Source organism: Haliotis rubra, unplaced genomic scaffold (genome assembly GCF_003918875.1).
Source record: "Haliotis rubra isolate DU_JTF1 unplaced genomic scaffold, ASM391887v1 Scf868, whole genome shotgun sequence".
Classification (NCBI taxonomy): Eukaryota; Metazoa; Mollusca; class Gastropoda; order Lepetellida; family Haliotidae; genus Haliotis; species Haliotis rubra.
This window is the reverse complement of record NW_025767599.1, coordinates 222,966-242,080: the sequence shown is the minus strand read 5'-3', so window position 1 is coordinate 242,080 and position 19,115 is coordinate 222,966. Positions and strand designations below refer to the sequence as shown.

At 42.6% G+C, this 19,115-nt stretch overlaps 2 protein-coding genes across 2 annotated transcripts in view; both read right to left on the bottom strand.

Annotated features, from left to right (window-relative positions):
* The window catches only part of LOC124263116 (universal stress protein PHOS32-like), a 50,836-nt gene extending 49,538 nt beyond the window's left edge, over window positions 1-1,298 (bottom strand). The window contains exons 1-2 of the mRNA XM_046697679.1: window positions 1,213-1,298; window positions 868-1,110 (exon numbers count right to left, since the gene is read on the bottom strand). The gene's annotated coding sequence lies outside the window, so the exon portion shown is untranslated. The remainder of the gene's footprint in view (window positions 1-867; window positions 1,111-1,212) is intronic.
* Window positions 1,299-7,647: 6,349 nt separating this feature from the next.
* Window positions 7,648-19,115, bottom strand: part of LOC124263118 (cadherin EGF LAG seven-pass G-type receptor 1-like) — an 82,712-nt gene continuing 71,244 nt past the window's right edge. Inside the window, 9 exon segments of the mRNA XM_046697681.1 lie at window positions 7,648-10,531; window positions 10,979-11,048; window positions 11,870-12,138; window positions 13,502-13,626; window positions 14,372-14,469; window positions 14,984-15,023; window positions 15,432-15,659; window positions 17,859-18,018; window positions 18,637-18,731. Of these exon segments, the coding sequence (XP_046553637.1) occupies window positions 9,841-10,531; window positions 10,979-11,048; window positions 11,870-12,138; window positions 13,502-13,626; window positions 14,372-14,469; window positions 14,984-15,023; window positions 15,432-15,659; window positions 17,859-18,018; window positions 18,637-18,731 (1,776 nt within the window). The 3' untranslated portion in view covers window positions 7,648-9,840.

The following is a 19,115-nucleotide window of genomic DNA, read 5'->3' as shown; positions in this document are numbered from 1 at the left end:
ACAATAACACAGGGGAAACCCTGTTTGTCTGTCCCACTGTACATGCCTGAATAAAGAATAAATATTGTTAAAACCACACACACATTGTACTAGGTACTGCCTTAACGAATCGAACAATACGAACCGTATACACACCCCATGTACATGTGAATGATTGGTGGCGCGTGGTCCTGTGCTCAAAGCTCAGGTCACAAATCGGTGAAGTTAAGCAGCGTCGAGCTCGGAGAGTCCTTGGATGGGTGACCGTGTTTGGCAGCTTGACACCTTAGAGTTTCTAGGACTTGAGTCCTGCCCCACAACGAAGCACATGTGACACATGTGGTCTCACCTTAGGCAAGTGAGTTTGTTCAAAATTGTCTCTGTTCACCCAGTAGGAAAATGGGTACCCGGTGGAAAAAAGTCATACGACTATAACCTTCTAGCGCCTAACAGGCTGCTTGGGTTATCCGGGGTAATAATGTGCTGTGCCTTGATTGTTAGCGCTATGAGCATACCTAGTGTGGAGTTTGGCGTTATATAAATGGACACATTATTATTATTATTAATGATGACAACCTATATCTAATGCAGATTTCAAATTACGTCCAACATTCATCATTCTGAGTTTCAGTTTCAGCAACGTATCGACTGACAACAGCTTGTGTGAAATCACTCATTATGCATCGACACCCTCGAAACACACACGTATCACATCACAAGTCCGAAAGACCATAGCTGCAAATACAAAACATAACGGTAATTGTCATGTTTACAATAGCCTCACTGGGAATCCATCGTTAGCGTATCAAAATCCACGATCAAATACATAAACATAGGTAGAACTGACAAGCACTACACATACCTTCAAGATTCCAATGATAAAATTACCTTCCAATATGAACGTAGTTAGACGATCCTTCCTCGCAGACTTCCAGGAACCCGGAAGTGATGGAGAAGAACGCTGATGCTTAGTGACCGGACAGTCTGTCTTGGAATGACCACTTCGTCAGCTGGAAAATCGGGCGTTTGAAGAGAGACGTCACATCGTATCCCTCCACTGTGAGGGTTTGTATTGATCAGCTGACTCCCACTGTGCTCAGTGCTGTAGATAGCGAGCAACGTGCTCGCAGGCTATAAGGGAAATTCGGCTAAAAATACTCACGTTCATGATCAGGCCAAGTCTTATAAATCAATCTTTGCGGACTAAAGAAATACTATTATCAAATTGCCTACCGCTTTCTCCCAAGTTTAGGTTCCGTGGTGTCACTGGCTGTCTTGATAGGCGGCAGATGACGTTTATCAATGTTTTTGTCAGCTCTAGCGATGCCTGGGGAGGAATTATCTCACGACAGACTCGGATCGGGGAGGGGGAGGTTTAGGATCAAGTTTCGAGGTTGTCTTATATCGACAATAACTGCATCAGTTCACTGTGCTGTCTTGAAGATGGAGTGGCGTTCATCAAGCACTAGATGAACCCTTAGTCTGTGAATATATATAATTCTTATAGTATCAAATAATCCCATTTAAATTGGAGAGGGGCCCCATTGAGATGGGAAATTCAGACTGAGGAAATCTAGACTTGCTTTATTTAGGGCTTTAGCATTGCAGGGAGGGCTGGTCGGTAGGGAAAATAATGTGGTTCAGGGACTGTAAGACAGACTAATGATTGATTGATTGATTGATGCACTCAGCAATATTCCAGCAATATGGCGGCGGCCTGTAAATAATCGAGTCTGGACCAGGCAATCCAGTGATAAAAAATCGATCTCTACAATTGGGATACAAGTGGATCCCGTTAGTTGCCTCTTACGACAAGTATGGGTTGCTGAAGACCATCTGTAGTACACCATAGACAGAACACCTCAGGCAGATCACTACAGACAGAACACCAAGGGTAGAACTCCACGGGCAGAACACCAAGGGTAGAACACCACTGGCAGAACACCAAGGGTAGAACACTACAGAGAGAACACCAAGGGTAGAACACCACGGGCAGAACACCAAGTTTAAAACTCCAAAGGCAGAACACCAAGGGTAGAACACAACAGGCAGAACACCAAGGGTAAAACACCACAGGCAGAACACCACAGGCAGAACACCAAGGTAGGACACCACAGGCAGAACTCCAAGGGTAGAACACCACGGGCAGAACACCAAGGGTAGAACACCACGGGCAGAACACCAAGGGTAGAACACCACAGGCAGAACACCACGGGTAGAACTCCACAGGCAGATCACCACAGGCAGAACACCAAGGGTAGAACACAAAGGGCAGAACACCAAGGGTAGAACACCACGGGCAGAACACCACAGGCAGAACACCAAGGGTGGGAGACACCACAGGCAGAACACCAGGGGTAGAAGACACCACAGGCAGAACACCACAAGCAGGGACACACCAGGGTAGGAACACCACAGGCAGAACACCACAGTGGGACACCACGGCGGAGACACCAAGGTGGGAGACTCCACAGGGCCAGGAACATCAAGGGTAGAACACCACAGGCAGAACACCAAGGGTAGAACACTACAGACAGAACACCAAGGGTAGAACACCACAGGCAGAACACCAAGGGCAGAACACCACAGGCAGAACACCAAGGGTAGAACTCCACAGGCAGATCACCACGAATGGGTAGACCATCACGAATGGAATACCACAGGTAGAATACCACAGATAGAGTGAGCGAGTGAGTGAGTGAGTAATATTCCAGCAATATCACTGCGGGGGACACCAGTAACAGGCTTCACATATTGTGCCCACGTGGGGAATCGAATCTGGGTCTTCAGCGTGACGAGCGAACGCTTTAACCACTAGGCTACCCCACCGCCCCTCCCACAGGTAGAACACCACTGGCATAATAACAAAGTATTTGAACATTTTCCTCAACTTCCCGTTCACACTCTAATATTTACATTGTACACACTAATGTTAGTTCCTTATAACCGTAGTGCTGCACCGTAGGCTCCTCTCAAATGTTAACAGTTCGTTTTATCCATCAGTTCGGTATTAACGTGTCCGTTATGAACGTACTTTACGGTATAACTCAAACAGTACACAATACATTACCTTTTTCATGTTTAAACTATAATTACATAAACTTCATCTTCCAGTTCCGATCTTCACACAATACATCTACGTTAACTTCTGCCATGTTCAGATTTTCCAAAATCTGATCATGTACATTTTTGTAATATAAACCCTTTACATGTAATTATCTTCCTTAAAAATAATGATCAGTTCAAGAATGATGAATAGGCTCTTGTGAAATCTGTAACAAATACATCCTGTCATAGAAAATTGGTTCCGTAGCAGCGTGACTCGCCAGCTATCAGATCTCCTCAGATCTTTGTCTAGCGGAAGCGAGCAGTACGATTTGATTTTAATGAAATTGTCGATAGCAATCTCGTCACGTGAAGTACCTCAAGGAAATGCATTTCACGTTGAACAGAAATAGCAAATGGAAAACTCGAATATTCAATAGATATTTTTTAAGACTTCGGTCGACTTCTTGTGGTTTTTTGAAAAACCCATCTTGTCCATTAATTCTGTGATGGATGTGATACGGATAATACTGCAAGAATTTGCGTGCTTACAAGAACAAATGCAGCATGATTGTAATTTCGGCCTAAATATGTCAATCGTGAAGCGTATGAAATGTGTGAAAAGCATAAACAAAATTCACGAATCATAGAATGATCTTTTGCATTGAGTCGCATATCATACACATGAAGGAAGTCTGGTTGTCACGAAGATTAGAATTTCTGGAGACAACATGCATCAACATCTGCCTTCAGCTTAAGGTACCTTCTCACGGTGCGACATGCGACACAGTTGCACCGTGGGAACACCCAGATCATAACGATGTGAAATCGCACACAACTAATCGCAGCTGTGTTGTATGACATAGGGTTTGTCTATCCTACTGCGAGTCGCAAGCTCTCGACCAATCAAATCGCTTAGATCTGCCTCCACCTCAGAGTGACGTCCCTTTTGTTTATGTTGACATCATGCATGTCACGACTGAAAAAAAAATCAACTTTGCCAGAGAAGAAACCGAGCGGAAAATAGTTTTTTATTTGTCACTGGAATGTTTATGGAATGCTTCGCCTAAGAATCCAGTTGGGCTTTCTCTTCTTCTTTTTCAGTGAATGCGATATGTAGACTGACGTTAACGTTAAAGTGTCTTCTTCACCCGACGAATCCATGTTGCCGAGGCATACGTGAGAATCTCGCGAGTTGTATGCGACTTAAAAAGTTCAGAAATAACAAAGTCGTTACGAGTTTTGCTGTCACTACAGGTCGGATGCCACAAGTCGCACCGAGAGAACGCACCTTTACGCCTTGCATTGAATATACAGCCAAACACCGTTGTGTCGAAGTTGAAGGTAGTCCAGTGGTTAAAGCGGTCCCCGAAGGCCCGGGTTCGATTCCCCACATGGATATAGTGCGCGAAACTGTTTACAGCGTCCTCCGCCGTGATATTACTAACAAAGGCTCAATGGTTAATGTCATTTCACTTATTCAGGTTTATTGAATAACATCCGTTTGGTACACGTTTCGTGTGGAATATTGTTTAAAGGTAATACTGCCACAAAGCATGCATCTATATTTTATCAATACAGTTTATAATGCATGATGATTGACTAGTAGTAAATTAACTAGGTATGGTTAATGTCTTCTAAGGATTTCATATCTAGAATTTTATAACCACTGCACGCAAATCATTTGAAACGCACATAAAATGACCATGGCGTATTTGAAAGTGAACGATTCTATGAAACGCTCTTTAATGATAGGGGCGGTGGGGTAGCCTAGTGGTTAAAGCGTTGGCTCGTCACGCCGAAGACCCGCGTTCGAATCCCCACATGGGTACAATGTGTGAAGCCCGTTTCTGGTGTCCCCCGCCGTGATGTTGCTGGAATATTGCTAAAAGCGGCGTAACACCAAACTCAGTCAGTCAGTCAGTCTTTACTGATAATGGTGTTTGTGTCGGAACAGAATATCGCACTCATTGTCTATTATACATGAATTATCTCGTTTGTTCAATAAACTAGAACGACCAAGTGAGTGAGTGGTGAGTGAAAGAGTAAGTTGGTTGGAGACCAGAAATGGGCTGGACACATTGTACCCTTGTGGGGAATCGAACCCGGATCTTCGGCGTGACGAGCGAACGCGTTAACCAATGGGTTATCCCACCGCCCCCGAGACCCAAATGTCACGATAAGACTAGTTAGACATGGTGGATCGTCTCATCTCATGTTCAATGTGTCATAGGGGAGGTGAGGTGGTCTAGTGGTCAAAGCGTCCGCTCGTCACACTGAAGATCCGGGTTCGATTACTCACATGTGTACAATGTGTCCCCGCCGTGATATTGCTAGAGTGAGTGAGTGAGTTTAGTTTTACGCTGCTTTTAGCAATATCCCAGCAATATCCCAGCCGGGGACACCAGAAATGGGCTTCACACATTGTACCCATGTGGGGAATCGAGCCCGGGCCTTCGGCGTGACGAGCAAACGCTTTAACCACTAGACTACCCCACCGCCCCGATATTGCTGGACTATTGCTAAAAGTGGCGTAAAACCTTAGGACTAAATGGATTACTCTCACTCATTGTATCATGCAAGATAAATTCCCCAATTAAATTTGAGTACAACGAATTCATGACTCGTTTCTGTTTGGTTGTAATTTTCTTCATTTTGTTTAATCCCATCACAGGCCTCTTGTCAGGGCAATGTTGCAAGAGAAGGCGTACAATCTTCTTTATGCATGACATACATAAAGATCCTAATCTGAATGTACACCTGTTCAAACGAAACCCTCCAACTATATATATTGTACGCAATACTCTCGCAAGACCCAACCATACTCCCAGTACTACAACATGCTGGGTCTAGTTGCCCTCAATGCCCGATCTTCAACGTGGACATACAACAGAGAGACTCTCCGTACATAGATAAAAGATTTAACATTATTGATTGGCAGATTGTTGAGGCTGGGCTGATACATAGTCCAGACCACGGATGGGTCGAGTTTCTAGTCCAAGGTTTCGTACAGACTCTAGATCATGGATGTTTAAACTATGCTTTGACACAGATTCCAGACCATGGATGAGCCTTTGCATGAACATAGAGAAGATTGCGGATCGAAATTTAAATGAACACATGAGACCGTCCATATAACCTAATCTTACACATATTACCTAAACCGCCAATAGACACAATCTAGACCGTCAATAGACACAATCTAGACCGTCAATGGAAACAATCTTGACGGTCAATAGACACAATCTAGACCGTCAATAGACACAGTCTAGACCGTCAATAAACACATAGTATAGGCCATGAAAATAGACACTTAATCTAGAAAGTCACCAGACATAATACAGACCGTGGACGGACATAATCTGAAAAGTCGACAGACACAATCTAGACCGTCAATAGACACAATCTAGTCCGTCAGTAGACACAATCTAGACCGTCAATAGACACAATCTAGACCGTCAATAGACACAATCTAGACCGTCAATAGACACAATCTAGTCCGTCAATAGACACAATCTAGACCGTCAATAGACACAATCTAGACCGTCAATAGACACAATCTAGTCCGTCAATAGACACAATCTAGACCGTCAATAGACACAATCTAGTCCGTCAATAGACACAATCTAGACCGTCAATAGACACAATCTAGACCGTCAATAGACACAATCTAGACCGTCAATAGACACAATCTAGACCGTCAATAGACACAATCTAGACACAATCTAGACCGTCAATAGACACAGATCAATAGTCCGTCAATAGACACAATCTAGACCGTCAATAGACACAATCTAGACCAATCTAGACTACAATCTAGACCGTCAATAGACACAATCTAGACCGTCAATAGACACAATCTAGACCGTCAATAGACACAATCTAGACCGTCAATAGACACAATCTAGACCGTCAATAGACACAATCTAGACCGTCAATAGACACAATCTAGACCGTCAATAGACACAATCTAGACCGTCAATAGACACAGTCTAGACCGTCAATAAACACATAGTATAGGCCATGAAAATAGACACTTAATCTAGAAAGTCACCAGACATAATACAGACCGTGGACGGACATAATCTGAAAAGTCGACAGACACAATCTAGACCGTCAATAGACACAATCTAGACCGTCAATGGAAACAATCTTGACGGTCAATTGACACAATCTATAAAGTCTATAGACACAATCTAGTCCTTCAATAGACATAATCTAGATCGTCAACAGACGCATAATCTATATAGAAAGTCAATAGACACATAATCTAGCCCGTGAATGAAAATAATTTTCAGACAAATGTTCCCTACCATTGGTCGACACAGATTCTGGACGATATACATGCACACGACTGGGCGAAAAACGAAGTGTATCACCTCGACACGAGCTACAATAACGGGGATAACGGGGGTGTACATCTGTACATCGCAAATAGTGAGTGAATATAGTTTTACGCCGGTTTTAGCAATATTTCAGCGGGGAGAACCAAAAAACTGGCTTCACACATTACACCCACTTGGTGAGTCGAACCCGGGTCTCCGGTATGACGAGCGAATGCTTTAACCACTAGGCTACCCCAACGCCTCCCAAAATACATCACAAAGATAAAAGAACAAAAGCTTGAGAGGTAAACATTTATTCCAACAAAGGATAAATAAATTATGCATTTTTATAAAATGGCATCTCTGTACAAATCTTATGGTATGACTCGACAAGGATTTCATCAATGTTTGGCATGAATTTCTCCAGCAGTAATACTAGATGTTGATGGGGATGAAGGAATGGAACGATGTCCAGCTAGATGGACGCTCGGAGAGTCCCAAATCTCAAGTTTGTGTAAACCAACAGAAATAGAATTTAATTTCGTTTAGACTTCAGCATCACTCAAATTCCCAGAAACAAAGAGCAGGGAATGACAAGAGTGTGTATAACAGTATTGTAGTGTTTAACAGTAAAGTCGAAACAATGACAGTCGTTTTAATGAATTTTACGAAATATATCCAGAAAGTATAATAGGAATTTAGGACTGGTCCCGAAACATTCGGCGTTCGCAACTTTACGACCTATCGTAACACTATAGTTTATCATAGGTTACGAATGTCGTAGCGATACGAACCCTGTGGATGCGGGTGCTGTTGTACAAAGCAGTCTTCGCGCTAACGTGATCGTAACGTCCATACCTTAACATCAATAAGTACAGTCGTAGGGCTTAAGATATACGTATTTTTTATGTTTCCCATGTACCGCCCGCCTTGAATTTTCATTCCGTCGTGAAACAATAAAATGTTTCATTTTCATTTTTCTCTCTTGCCGATATGAAACTTTACACCCCATGTTAAATAAATATTCTTCCATTAAACGCTCATAACAAATCAGGTTAGCTTGATCTTTTCCTGTCTATATTCAACAAAACGATTCTATTTGCATCAACAAGAAAGATCGTAACTATGTAAATAGTATAATTTAAAACAAAATGTCACACAATTAGTAAAAACACAATTTAAATATATTTTTTACCCGTCCGCCCTCTAGCGGGATGAGGCTGGGGATGAGAAACACATACAAGATACGGATGACGTCAGGATGTTTGTTCAACGGCACCAGGTCCCAGAAATGTTAGACAGTCGTAGGTCAACAGTATATATTTGGCAGTGTGGTTCAACAACTTATGATGATATTAATATGAAAAAAGTGGCAAGCTGAAGTTAATATCATGTTTTCGTTTGTAAATGGCGTATTCAGCAGTATGTATACAGCTACAAATAGTTACTCCACATTGCACTATATCTGATGAAAACAATGTCCGGAGTGATGGATCATAAGCCCTTTGGTCATATATCGACATTGCACTCCCTAACTATCAGTGATCCGTACTAAAAGGGGGCCAGACTAGAGAGGTTTCAATGATAACGTGACTTAGAAAAGGATATGACTTACGTTTCCAAGGATATTTATGGATATGTCAATTTTAACGATCACATAATCGTCCGATTTCTTAATTTCGTTAAGTTTAACACAGAAAAAGAAGTAAGCGAAAATGTTTTTTTCCATATTTTAACGAAATTACAATATTTGGGATGAGGAAATACATTAAAGATAGTCAGTCCCTGAAAACCTATATTTTTTTAGTGTGAATAGACATTCGACAAGCATATTTAGGATCGCCGACATATTTTTGTATGTACATAATTTACATAATGTATAATTATAACTAGATTGGTGTAATTATTCAAATGTTCTTTAGGTCGTTGATGAAGGGTAGAAATTCATTGGGAAGGCAATTCAATGCCCATTTTAAGTCTTCCATGACGTGATTGTCTAAATGATTCAATTTACACGAATTCATTGGGAAGTGAATTCAATGCCCATTTTAAGTATTCCATGACGTGATCGTCTAAATAACTCAATTTACACGAATTCATTGGGAAGTTAATTCAATGAACCATTCATTTTAAGTATTCCATGGCGTGATTGTCTAAAATGATTCAATTTACACACACTTAACAAAGTGACAAAATGAAATAAATTTACATCGTCGAGATATATACAGACAAGCACATCACACCATAACAGTGACGTGGAACGTGTGCTTCCCATTGAATGGTATCTGAGAGAGTTACCTCCCCTTGTATGTGACTTAAAGTCCAAAGTTCACATCTCAGATACATTGCACCATTCATTGCCGTGGCTTTATATACACAATACTTGACTCCTCGCAACGTCAAGGAATCGGTTCAAAGAGCGATTAGTCCTCCTTTCCTTCGGAACGATGCTGAGAGTTAATAAGGTTCATATAAGACCCTTAAATTGGTTCTACAAGTGAGTAAAGCCGTCTTCGCCCATATCACTGGTTCTAGTTGGAGGGGTGTTATTGTCTAAATATACGTAGTCTTTTGTGTGAAAAACTTGGTCCTCAGAATTTTGATTCTCTGCGAAGTACTGGTTTTCATTTCGGACTGAACCATTTTCGGAGTGCATTCCATTCAGTTTAGGATGGTGCCAGCCATTGGATTGCATAATGTTGGATTTGAGAGTGCCCCCGAAATGGACGTTTGTTCTGGATTTTGAGTGATCTCCTTTCGAGGAGGTCTCGGAGTAGACAGACTTGATTGGACCTCTCCTGGTTTTCAGGGTACCCGTCTTAATCAGTTGGATCCAGGCGAGACGCGCCTCTGGGTTGTAGAGACATCGGAATACGAAGATGAAGAAACCTTGGAGAGAGTTCAGGATGCAGAACAGGTAGTTGAAGACGACCCTGGCTTCGTTGACTGCGATTGGTCCAAACACCCACGTGACACCAAGGAGAATCATGACCGTGAAGGCTCCACGCACCTGGGCGGGGGTCACGTGTTCCTTTTCCTCGCGCTGCTGTTGTTGAAAACGAGGCTTGAGGATGACCCTGGCCACCATGATGAAGACGATGGTGTTGATGAGGACGATGAGGCAGCCGGGGCCGACGAGGGAGACGTAGTAGGCGACCTTGCTGGCCTGAGAGATGAAGCAGCTGTAAGGATGAAGAGGTAGTGAGTCAGTTGGGTTTAACGCCACTTTAAGTAAAATACACGTCAGCCTTAAATGAGAAATGACGCAGTTGTGTGATGTTTTACGCGAGGTGAGCTAAATTGAAGATTGCGTTCAGGGCCCCGTTCCTCAAAGCGATCGTAGCGCTAAGGTGATCGTAACTCCCATACTTTAACATAGACTTACGACTGTCGTAGCGCTACGATCGCTTTGAGGAACGGGGCCCAGGACTTTCGCACTTACACAGTGACATACAAGTCTTTGTTTGTCTGTTTAACGCCGCACTCAGCAATATTCCAGCTATATGGCGGCGGTCTGTAAATAATCGAGTCTGGACCAGGCAATCCAGGCACTGCGCTGTTTAACATTGAGCAGATAATCTTAACGAACATAAGACAATAGTACAGCGCCGATTCGCTGATGTACTTACAAGTCGTATGGAGGTCGGTAGTTGTTGAGGTCCACCGCCATTGTGATCACAACGATCACCATGGGGACGCCTGGAAAAGACACAAACATGTCAGTATCATGTCAAAACATGTCAATATAATGTCAAAACATACCATACCAAAACGTGTCAATGTCGCCCTCAAAATTTGTCAATGTCACATGAAAACCTGTCAGCGTCATGTCAAAACAACATGTACATATCACGCCATGGCGTGTCAAAGGCATGTCAAAACGTCAGGATTATCTCCAATTGAGTGAGTGAGTGAGTAAGTTTAGTTTTCCGCCACTTTTAGCAATATTCCAGCAATATCACGGCGCGGGACACCAGAAATGGGCTTTACACATTGTACCCATGTGGGAAATCGAACCCGGGTCTTCAGCGTGACGAGCGAACGCTTTAACCATTAGGCTACCCCACCGCCCCGCCGACGTAATGATTCGGGAAGGATGCTGATTCATTAAACCACCAACACCCATCCAATCCGAGGAGTTAGTGAGTGAGTTTACTTTTACGCCGCACTCAGCAATAATCCAACACGAGATATGCTTTGAAGTCTTGTGCCCATTGTCTTGGACTGGAGGCTGGAGTGAGTGAGTTAACGCCGCACTCAGCAATATTCCAGCTATATGGCTGCAGTCTGTAAATAATCGAGTCTGGACCAGACAAGCCAGTGATCAACAGCATGAGCATCGATCTGCGCAATTGGGAACCTATGACATGTGTCAACCAAGCCATCGAGCCTGACCACCCGGTCCCGTTAGTCGCCTCCAATCCAGGAACACACCTCCCCACTCCGCCGCCGCCCCAGCCCCCTTGACAAACAAGTTCAAACAAAATACCCCTAGAAAACCTGATATGCAACAGACTTACCCCATGCAACAATACATCGCTTGATCATGTAGAACCTGGCATATTTGGCAAACACGGTGACGAGGGCTTGGTACATCTCCACCGCCTCAACCAACATCCACATCAACGTCGTGAGGAGGAAGTAGTGCAGCAACATCGCGACAGCCATGCACAGCTGCTCGCCGTAGGTGGAGGAGCTCTGGGCGCCCATGAGGAAGGCGACGTTCATCAGCAGCATTGATACACACAGATTCAGCAGGATCTTACCAGACTTGTCTTTGTTCATACACCTAGAAACACAAATAGAAACTTAGAAACTGAAACTATCAGTTGTGCAGAGCAGAGCAGAGCAGAATAACATTTTTCAAGTATATTTCGGTCACGTTTCGTACAGTTTTACATTATTGGGCAGGTTTTCTTTCTGATTTCGAGACAACCGGACATTCGACACATGTCCTGGTTCCAGACCCGTAAAGGTCCAGGTTAGAATATTGACCTTCAGTAACCCATGCTTGTCGTAAGAGGCGACTGACGGGATCGGGTGGTCAGGCTCGCTGACTTGGTTGACACATGTCATCGGTTCCCAGTTGCGCAGATCGATGCTCATGCTGTTGATCACTGGATTGTCTGGTCCAGACTCGATTATTTACAGACCGCCGCCATATAGCTGGAATATTGCTGAGTGCGGCGTAAAACTAAAGTCGCTCGCTCACTCACTCCAGGTTCCAGAAACCGATCGTAGCAGTAACACATGAATAGGACAATCGTAGCCCTATAAACTGTTCGTAAGAGTTTGCCAGAGCTTCGATGTATAGAGCTTGATGCATAGTGTTTTTACATGTTTTTAATGGAATAAGTAACCAATGACAAATGGACACCTTACGTTTTTTATGAGTATGTACATTGGTAACCGTGAGGTGAACGTGTACTGTACACGAATAAAATGTTTGTTTTCAATTTGTTTTAACAGACTATCGGAAAAACCCTTTCCAAAACTTCATTCATGTCACTTCCTCAAGTGTACATTATCCTATTCCTTTTAATTGTCCTCGACACCGATACTAGTTCGACTCCAATCCATTTACAATACACCGAACAGTAAAATACAATGCTGTACAGTACAGTCCCGGTGGAGAATGGACGCTGTGGATATTGGCAATCATTTATCCTGGTTAAAGGGTTTACTACTGCATGTCTGTTTATTTGTTGTTTACTTGAGTGAGTGATTGAGTTTATTTTTATGCCGCACTCAGCAATATGTCGGCTATATGGTGGCGGTCTGTAAATGATCCGAGTCTGGACCAGACATTCCAGTGATCAACAGCATGAACATCGATCTGCGCAATTGGGAACCGATGACATGTGTCAACCAAGTCAGCGAGTCTGACCACCCGATCCCGTTAGTCGCCTCTTACGACAAGCTGAGTTACTGAAGATGAATTCTAACCCGGATCTTTAAGGCTGCACTCAACAATATTACAGGTACAAGTCGGGGCCGTTAATAATCGAGTCTCGACCAGACAATCCAATGATTGACATTATGATCAGTATCTACGCAGACTGGATAAGGTGATATGCCTCCACCAAGAACAACGATAAGCAAGGGTTGTTGCCAACCAACACGGTAACTTTTAGCTAGTTGTCTCCCTTTACCTGAAGAGCCCGTATGTGATGATGGTGAGGATGAGGCCGATGAGGGAGATGGCGCAGCCCACGTAGGAGATGTAGGTGAGGATCTGCTCGTGAATAATGGGCGACGGGTGGGCGGGGTTCGGATCCTGGAAATCAGCAGAGTAGTTAGACTACATAATTAAAAACCTGCTTATCACCAGATAGTGATTTGGGTTTAGGGACCGTTCATAATTTATGGCTAGAGGGGGGTGATGATGATTTTTATGGAGAAGCATGTACAATGTGAATGACACCCCCTCTAAAGTTTATGTACAAAGTAAGTGACCCCCCTGCATGTCATGTACAAAGTCAATGACCCCCCACCCCTTCCCCATATTTTTAAAGCATAATTTTAAATTATTTTTATCTACAAAAATGCCCCCCTAGAAACGTGTACAAAATTGATGACCCCCTACCTCCCCAGAACAAAATGGATGGACCCCCAAATAAATAAAATTCCATATTTTATTTGTTTTTAAAATAAATAAAAAAAAAAAAAAAAAAAAAAAAAAAAAATCATAATCAACCCCTAGCCATGAATTATGAACGGTCCCTTAGAGATAAGTTCTATTTTATTTTCAGTTATAACAACTTGTTGTTATGGGCAGTCTATTATTTACGTGATGTAGTTCTTGGACGTTTATCATTTTGGCAAATTCCATGAACATGGGCATGACAAACCAGGAAACATAATCAGGAATCACCTTGGATTCGAACCTACGACCAGGAACTCTGGTTGCCAGAGCTACTTATAAACTGCACGCATGGTGTTTGGACATCTTATCTTTGGAACTGGCAAAATGACAAATGTGTAAGGGTTTTTGACACAAATTCCAAATTCACTCTACCAACCATTAGAATAGCAAAGCTGGTGAGGTGGTTGGTGTGGCACTCGGTGGTGTTGTCGTCGTGCATTAACGTCGTCACGCCGTCGTACGACCACGTCCTATCTGCAATTACATGAATTAGAAAATTACAACTTTGCAGTGGTTTAATTAAATTCAAACAGATCACCATGATCGAATATAACCGTAACGGAACTATTTTCAGCAGACAAAATATCTCTACTTTTACTCTAAACGTGTTATTAATATGTTTAACACTGTAACGAATATGCAAATATAAATATGTCGAGTAAAAATCAATTCACAGTCGAATACGAAGTATTTACGTCGCGTCGTAACCATGCAGGCGGAGTAGTCTCCCTTACATATGGTTTCCTTTAACAAACAATATATACTATGTAGAATAAAAACATATTAAATATTTATGTGTGAAAACCACTTTTATACTAATTTTAAAGGCATATTTATCATATAATACAAAACATTAAAACAAAATACTCTCTTAATGAGCAGTACTGTTATTTCATTTCATATGGAAGAATCTGGAGACACACAGTACAATGACGTCTTTATCAGTGGCGCTCGTCAAGTAGTGAGTCTAATAAAAAAGATTACTTACTTTCCGGGTCCCAGTAAACGCAGGAGTGATTTCTACCAGCCTGCAATGCAGAAAAAATATCTTTAACAACTATAAAAAACATTGTGGTCATTGAATATACGGTATAACTCGAGGTCCTCAGGACCATCCAACTTGCTTCGACTTATCCATAAGCAGAGTAAATAATAGACCATGATGTCTGCAACGTTTCCAAGGAAACAACTTTTCAATGAATAAACAAACATTATTCTTTGTCGAATATTGTCGATGTGACTTTAAAATTTAAGTCACATTCTAACAAATTTTATATTTACGTTAGGACAGATAAGCTTAAAACTTTTACTTAAATACTTGTCTTTTGCAATGAAAAAAGTTGGAAAAACATATTCTCCCAAAGCCGTTTAAATGTAGTAGAGAAATTCTAGCCAAAACATTGCATTGCACTTAATTCCACGGAAGAGTGCCTCACCTCGATATTGCGCATTTTATAGATGATAGGGGTGGACAGGTTCTTGACCACTGCACCCTTCACGATAGCTGTGACAACACGCTGGCCATCTATTCCTTCAGGGTATCGGTCAGTGGGGATGAAAAACATGGACTTCCGGTAGCCTATAAACTGGACTCGCAGAGGCCGGCGTTCCCTGCTGTTGGCGGTTTTCATCGCCTCGGGAGGCAGGGTGATGGAAAGACCACTCTGGAAGAAACAAAGAATTATGTCACATACAGGGGGCGCTGACATGATGTGACCAGAAGTTGGGATAATATTGATGGATAGAGGAGGAGAACGATTCACAGATGTGTCTCAACATAGCTCACTTTCCAGTCTGTCTCACAGTCCATGAACCACATTATCTTCCCTTCCGCCCTGCACTCTCTGTCAGCTAAAGCCCTCAATGACGCAAGTCTAGATTTCCTCAGGTTCAGGTCTAAATCTCCCTTCTCACTGGGGCACTTTTTCAATTTAAAAGTAAAATTATTTGTTTCTAAAATAAATTATATTTTGTCAGAGTTTGTCCACTCATTTTCTTAATCCAGTGATTGACATCATGAGCATCGCTCTACGATTATCAATCTTACCCGGATCTTCAGGTAAAAGCTGTTATACACAGTGTAGTAGCAGTAGTGGTAGTCACAGGGATATTTGTAGTAACTGTAGTCACTGTGGTGTGAATAGTGGCAGTATGATTTGTAGCGAGTACAGAGAATAGCAGCAACAGTAGTAACTGTAATATTTAAGGAGAACCTTGGTGACGTTACACAAACCAACCTTAGGGTTACGACTGTCGTAAGTCTATGTTAAGGTTTTGGGGTTACCATCACCATAGCTCTAAGATCGCTTTGTACGACACCCGGGAACACAGTGAACAATGCAGAGATCATAATCACAATAGAGTTGCCTCCCTTTGAACGTGAACGTGAACAGGGAACACCGAACACGCACTTTCGTATTTTATTAAACCTTTTGTACTCACTTTCCATATATTACAGAAAGCCATATATCAAACTGTTATTGTAATACATTATGCATCTACAAGAAAGTTAGGTCACAAATCAAGGGTGTATCTTATTCACGACGGCGATAAAATGTAATTACACAAGAGGTCGTTAATAAGAGATGAGGATGAAAGCACAGGGATGCTGAACCTGCCTCCTACCAGGAAACTGTAGCAACACGGTATTTCAACAATTATGTTGAGAAAAAACGATGCAAGGAAAAACATTCTTTGAAGAATACCTTATTATAAACAATACGACAGCACAGGCTACCTCTCCACACAACAACGACCTGGCCACCCAGTACAAAGGCTAATTAAGCGCGTCATAAATAAACGATAACTTCACACGAGAGAGATATTTCTTTGTCTAATTACGTCAGCTGGCCTGACCCTGCATGCACTGGGTGTGTGGGCACGTCTTACTGTTGATTACCTGGAGGCCCAGTCTTTATGTTATCTCTGCGTCCCCTGGGGTGGGGAGACCGACATTAATCTACAGCTAGGTGCTGGCAGTTAGGTCTGGGACGACACGAGCCTTAACAACATGATTCTCTTTCTTTGTTGGTGTTTGGTTATTTGTTTATCGGTTATCCCGCGCATACGTGTTTGTTTGTTTACTGTTTAACGCCGCTTTGCAATATTCCAGCTATATGGGGTCGGTCTGTAAATAATCGAGGCTGGACTAGACAAGCCAGTGATTGACACAATGAGAGGGGAACATTCATACCATCCTCCAAATTTCTATACAATAGGAGCATAGTGGTAGTAGTTGTATTAGTGGTGGTGGTAGTAGTCGTCGTGGTTATAGTAGTAGTCGTTTTCGTTGTAGTCGTAATAATCGCCCTGGTAGTAGTAGACAAACCCTTAGTCTCTGAATATATATAATTCTTATAGTATCAAATAATCCCATTTAAATTGGAGAGGGGCCCCATTGAGATGGGAAATTCAGACTGAGGAAATCTAGACTTGCTTTATTTAGGGCTTTAGCATTGCAGGGAGGGCTGGGCAGTAGGGAAAATAATGTGGTTCAGGGACTGTGAGACAGACATGATTGATTGATTGATTGATGCACTAATTGATGCACTAAGCAATATTCCAGCAATATGGCGGCGGCCTGTAAATAATCGAGTCTGGACCAGACAATCCAGTGATCAACATTATGAGCTTTTATCTACACAATTGGGATACGATGACGTTAACCAAGTCAGCGAGCCTGACCACCCGATCCCGTTTGTCGCCTCTTACGACAAGCATGGGTTGCTGAAGACCACTTCTGACCCGGATCTTCACGGGTCGCACCTACATGCAACAACTGTCCCGATGCATGGTGGTGGTCTGTGTCGGGTCTTGACCAGACAAACCAGTGGTTGATATCGTGAACCATGTCTCCGACCTACCTCCACAGTGTGGTTGCCGTCAAGGAGTAGAGGACTGAAGGGGGGCATCGTCTTGTTGTCGCCAGCCACGATGTCCATAGCTCTGATGTTGACGTTGGCGGACATTATAGGTTCTGTGTTGTTGGTCTCGGCGCTGTAAGTCTCCAACAGCTGCACCAACCTGCACGACATCGGTTACAACGTCAAACTGAGTTCATCACATGGATGCGTATCTTCAGTTTCTCACCACAGTTCTGCAGTCAGCCAGTCTAATACTTGGCCCGTTTAACACAAGCCTAACAATAAAACGATCTTATGTCGGTATTTGGGAACAGCCTTTAAGAGTGTAATTATTTTCAAAATTTGTTAAATATGAATTCCTTCTATGATTTATATATCATATATCGTTTCCAGACATGCTGATGTTACGAGTAATAAATACGGACAATGAGTAAAAGGTGCACAGAAATGATGTACCTCTAAAAGATGCTTGTCCATAAAGTGAGTGGGTGAGTTAAGTTTTACGCTGCTTTTAGCAATATTCCAGAAATATCACGGCGAGGGACACCAGAAATGGGCTTCACACATTGTGCCCATGTGGGGAATCGAACCCAGGTCTTCGGCGTGACGAGCGGACGCTTTAACCATTAGGCTACCCCACCGCCCCTGTCCATAAAGTAGCATGCTCCTGATATACTACCAAGTCTTAAAAGAAGTCCTAATATTTCACATAACTATAGAATCGGTTGTTCTTGAACTTCTTTCGCGTGTAGTATATCACGAGGATTCCCATACTGACCTTCGACTTGTCTTGTTGTTGTTGTCGCACTCAAGGCTGACGCTGACGTTCACATCGGCGAGGTTGCTCACCACTGACGTCAAGCTGTCGGCAATCTGCAAAAAGAACACTTCATTGTAAACATCGTTTTTCACGCAGCTTTCCTCTTTTGTGAATCTAAGGATTAGTTCTACTACACATGGAGGCGCCATTCTCGGCAGAATTGCGTCCCTTTGTCGTACCAGGAGCTCGTGAAAGTAGATTCGAAAATCAGACTTGCCTTGATTATGTTTATGGATTACGTAATCAGGTTAAGTAAAACCATTACCATCAGCATTCAGAGCAGTCGTATTTGTCTATGCACAAACACAACTGACCTTCACCTATCTCGTCACGTGCTGACCTCACTTCAAACAAATATTTAATGTCATCCCTAGAGTACTACCAATCTCTATTTCCCGGTGAAACAAGCTCTGATCTAATGCACAGTGCATTTCAGT